This window comes from Mastacembelus armatus, chromosome 3 (assembly GCF_900324485.2).
Source record: "Mastacembelus armatus chromosome 3, fMasArm1.2, whole genome shotgun sequence".
NCBI lineage: Eukaryota > Metazoa > Chordata > Actinopteri > Synbranchiformes > Mastacembelidae > Mastacembelus > Mastacembelus armatus.
Genome location: NC_046635.1, coordinates 18200208 through 18205179, shown reverse-complemented (window position 1 = coordinate 18205179; position 4972 = coordinate 18200208). Strand labels below are relative to the sequence as shown.

The 4972-nt window shown below is 40.5% G+C and overlaps 1 protein-coding gene across 1 annotated transcript; it reads left to right on the top strand.

Annotated features, from left to right (window-relative positions):
* The first annotated feature begins 1591 nt into the window (after positions 1 to 1591).
* Positions 1592 to 4689, top strand: fgf19 (fibroblast growth factor 19). Its single transcript, XM_026294145.1, has 4 exons — positions 1592 to 1637; positions 1864 to 2007; positions 2116 to 2219; positions 4375 to 4689. Exons 1-4 carry the CDS (start codon positions 1592 to 1594, stop codon positions 4687 to 4689), a joined length of 609 nt encoding a protein of 202 aa, XP_026149930.1.
* The last annotated feature ends 283 nt before the right edge of the window (positions 4690 to 4972 follow it).

Below are 4972 nucleotides of genomic sequence, written 5' to 3'. Positions count from 1 at the left end.
TTGCATGGGTTTTCTCTGGGTACTCTGGTTCCGGCCCACAGTCCAAAAACATGTATGTCAGGATGATTGGTGATTCTAAATTGCCCATAGGAGTGAGTGTGAGTGTGTGTGGTTCTTTATTTTTGTGTGGGCCTGTGATGGACTGGTGACCTGTCCAGGGTGTACCCCTGCCTTTCACCCAAAGAGAGCATTGATAGGCTCCAGCAGATCCCTGTGACTCTGGTTAAGGAATAAGCGGGTATAAAAAATGGATGGATGGATGGAAGATGGTGGATGGGTATAGATAATGGATGGATGCTTACAGTAACAGGGAAATGATCATCATCATGAGTAGGCCTGTAGTATTTTGTATTAGGTGTGTAATCTCCTGCCTGTTTTTGTTTCAGGACTACCGCTGTATGTACAGTAGGGGAGAATGGGGTTGGTAGTCCCCTTAATATAATCCCTTTCAGTGTGTAATGAACGGCTAAAGTGTCAGATAAGAATGGAGTGACTTTACTTTCCTTAAGCTTAATGTGTTCAAAAGATGGTGACTTATACATCTTATGCATTTGTGACAACTATCCCCATCTCAGGGCTGGTACTCACACACTATAGGGTTGGTTGTCTCTTTGTAATTTAATGAGAAAAAAATAAAAAATGGACACAATCTTAAAGCTTAAAAGTTGAATTACATTAAATGCAAGAGCCTAACATCACATAAGAACACAGGAAACAAATATTTCCTGTAAGTGTTTTTTTTAATCATTCTATAAAACTAGAAAGAACAACAGACAGAACAATAATATCTAATTTCTCATCTTGTCAGTCACTAGCACACTCAGAGTCACAGTTCTGACAGACACTGACAGTCCAGGCGTGCAGTCCTCGTGTGCTGCTGCTTGCAAATGATACACTGCAACCATTTCAACACACACCAAGCAGAAACATTCATCTTCATCTGAAGATGACTGTTACTGCTTCTTCCTTCTCTTGGTTGTCTTTGATGTCTTTTTCTTTTCACTTTTACTTGGTAATAACTGTTTTATTATAAACTCATTGTCTTAAAAACTCGAGGAGAATTTTCACAGTACTTAAAATGCACATCTTTAGATGAAAAATATTAAAAGTCCTCTCATCTCAAGGTAAAGTGGCTTGCTTCTGAAATGCCATAGCAGGTGGTCTATGTCTCCAATTTTGAAAAATTCAGTGCCAACATCTTTTAACAGCGCCCTCTAGTGATCGAGTTTTAATGAATGGGACAACCAACCCCGTTCTCCCTATGGGATTGCAGCCTACCTGAGACCATCCCTGGAGCAACAGTTGCAGTTCCATTCGTGTAGCTCACTGCATCGCAGACCGTGACCTAAAAACATTAAACCGCATGCAAACGACCAAGCAGTTATTGCAATCCTGCATATCGCTGAAACTTAGATCTCCACAATAGACTTGGAAGAAGTTAGAACGGGTATTAGAGAAGGTTATATACGTACAAAAAAAAAGAACAACAAAAAAAAAGTAATGAGTCGTAATTACTAACGGGGTGTTTTTAGCCCACAGTTCATTAAAACCGCAATTCATTGTCAGAGTTGTGGATGAAGTTCTCACAGACATGACAGGGGCTCCCACCGGGGCTCGCCAGGGGCCAACGGAGAGCTGTGATTCTGTTGGACGTCATGCAGGGGTGTGTTGTGATCTGCTTCTGGGAATTGGATTTAGGAAAGAGCCTATCTGCGGCTGATAAGAGGAAGTGTTTAAAAGGCTGGGGTTGAGATGAGACTACCTTACTTCACATTGCCAACAGGAGCAAAGCGCCACAGATAATCGAAAGAAGCATGCTTCTGCTCCTGGTCTTTGTATCCGTTGCCAATGTCTTTTTCGCAGCTGTAGTTGTTTGCAACCCCCTTTTGGACCACGGCTGGGGCCAGGTAGTGCGGCTCCGGCACCTGTACGCGGCCAGACCGGGACTTCACCTACAGATCAGTGGGGATGGAAAGATCCACGGCTCTGCGGCACAGACTCCCTACAGTAAGCGAAGCGTTTTGCAGGCTTGTATTGAGAGTCTTGTCAGATTACACTGATGACAGCAGTAGACTTGGTGGGAGCTGAGTGTCTGACTAGTATTTGCAACTGCAGGTCTGCTGGAGATCCGTCCCGTGGATTCCGGTTGTGTTGTCATGAAAGGATTAGCAACCGCACGGTTTCTCTGCATGGAGGACGATGGAACACTGTACTCATCGGTAAGGATTTCCTACAAAAACCTACTGTCAGTTCATGCGAAAGCCTGTTGTGTATTAAATACAGCACAACCAGTTATTAATAAATTTATTTTGTCAGTGTTTATGATTTCATCATTTTGTGTAACTTCCACTGCGGAATGTGATTAGATTCAATGTTAATCAAAGTGGTGATATTCCAGCTGCAGGAATGGCATCAAGAACATTATTTACTCACGATTTACCAAACGGGAATACAAGCCCTGAAATGTACCTAGTATTGTTATTTTACTTTTTTAGAGAAAACCCAGAAGGTTAAACTGATTAAATCTCCAAATCTAAAAGTTTCAAAGTTCATAGTGGCATTGCTCTTGATTGCTCTTTTATTTCATAACCATATACTCATGACAGAGTGTTGGCCAGCGCCTGCCACTCATAGGTTCTGCAGCTGTCCTGTTAGTCAGAGCAGCCAAAGAAGAGGTGACAACTTTTTTTAAATTTTGGTGTATTTATCTGATGACCCTGTTTGGAATCACCACACTGTAGTCTTCAAGCATCCCAGCAGCCTTACTGAGGAAAATAAATGGGCTAGATGAATCATTTTTTACTTTGCACTTTGTTTAGCTTGCTGGCTGATTTGTAATTACTATATTATTGTTGTGTCACTATGAGTAAGGGGAGCTAAGTGGCTAAGTTTGGTGTAGTAATTTGAAGTGACTTGAACATTATACACAATGCTACTGACATTTCTAATAATGGAAATGACGAATCTACCATGGGAACCTGTCCTCTGCGTAGATGGCAATGGAAGACTGTGTGTCGTGTTTCCTTACACATGTCTAGATATTAGAAGTTGTAAAAATAGCCTCCACAAAAGGTTTTACAAGTTAAATGTTGAGACACTAGTGGCTTTTTATCAGATGCCAGCTTTCCTATGCTTGACAGTTGAACTGCTTTCATGTATCACTATTCAAATGACAGGTTGTTGCTCACAGAGAATCAATTTTTCCTAAAAACAGAAAAAACAATGATGATCTTTGATACATACCACATTGTTGCTTTTCATATGTTGTTAATCAGATTCCATGTTCAGAAAACACTGCATGTCATTCATTCAATCAGTTGCCCAGTTCAACAACCTTTGCCCGGAGTGGCGCAGGGTAGGATGTGTTTGCAAAGTGAAAAACCTGAATGAAAAGATTGAGCAGCAGCAACAACAACCTTGGCCTCTGACTGGCTCTATTTTTTCAAAGTAAATAGACGTCGAAGAACTTACAGCACCATTTTTTAAACTTATTTTTTATTTGATTAATATTTTTTTATGAAACAGGTCTTCTATCTAAAAACAATATTCATGCAATCTTATTTTAGGATCCATATCCGAGTCATTACTGTTTTCTAACCTGCATCAGAGTACACACTAGCTTGTCAAGAGAACCAGGGGCACAAATGTGATCTGCTATCTCCTATTTCTCCTGCCTCCTTGTGGATGTTTTTTGTATGGTAAATATGGTAATTACACTCCAGGGCTGCAACTTATAATTAATGGCTTGAACAAGAGAGTCATTTCACAAAAACAGCTAAAACACAAAATCAGTCAATCAATTTTCTGTAATTTCAGAATATTGGTTTAAAGACCTAGGTCTTTAAACTAGTCATCATGAAGCTAGGGTCCCATGAACAGGGCCCATACTTATTTGAAATGTTTGCTAACACTACCCCAATAACGCTGTAGCGTCAAAATTCAGTGTGTAGAAATGAGCAAAGATGTTTTACTATCTGTTAATTCCATTTTTCATTGGTAATAGGAAGAATGTTTTTACAAACTTTTTTATGTGCATTTTCTTTGTTAAGTATTAAACATCTCCGGTAGTGTATAAATACACGATTACCAACAAAGTGATATAATTATAGTAAATATATATGTAAATTACATTGTATTAAATTACAGGAAATGATCACATAAAGCACACTGACAAGGGCAGATAAAGAAAAAAAATCATTAAATTAAGAAATGTGACCCAGTGTTTATCTGAGTGCAGCAGCCTGCTTTATTTGATTAGGACTGTAACCCAATCTTTCCAAAGACATCGTTATGTCATAGCAATCAGTCAAAGTAATCAAATTTCATCCCCAAAACTTTTCTTTTTTTATATATATGTCTCTCCATGTTTTCTAGTACACCTACATCAGAGATGACTGCAGCTTCAGGGAACAGATTTTGCCTGATGGGTACAACATCTACATTTCAGACAAACACAGAGTCCTGCTCAGTCTGGGAAACCCACGGCAAAGGCTGCTTGGTAGAGACCGAGGAGTGCCAGCTTTGGCCCAGTTCCTCCCCAGGATCAGCACACTGGACTCATCCTCTGGACTGGACATCTCTGACCAGCTGGGGCAGAGCACAGGACAAACAGAAGAACAAGTGGATGTGATGGACTCATTTGGAAAGCTTTCGCAAATCATTCATAGTCCCAGTTTCCACAAGAGATGAGACAGCAGCGCTGGGACACACAAACAACACTGAGCAGTTATATCAACTGGTGTTTGCTTTGTCTGGGATAGAGCACTTGCTGTAGCACAAGGGGCTGCTTGCATGCCCAACTACTGTGCACCTGCCAGCACTGTCTAGTCAGACAAGACAGAACAGACCACAAGTGCAGTGTCTTATAGAGTGGAGAAGAACACCTGCACTTAGTAGAATATTACATCTTGTCACTTTCAGTAACAGCCTCTATATTTTCTGCAACAAGCCCTCCAACCTCATTGACTATATA

Excerpts from the sequence above, each read along its gene's own strand:
- fgf19 (XM_026294145.1), top strand. The coding sequence starts at position 1,592 with ATGACAGGGGCTCCCACCGGGGCTCGCCAGGGGCCAACGGAGAGCT. Across the intron at positions 1,638-1,863 it reads CCAGGGGCCAACGGAGAGCT|CTGTAGTTGTTTGCAACCCC; the intron begins GTGATTCTGTTG and ends TCTTTTTCGCAG. Across the intron at positions 2,220-4,374 it reads ATGGAACACTGTACTCATCG|TACACCTACATCAGAGATGA; the intron begins GTAAGGATTTCC and ends CATGTTTTCTAG.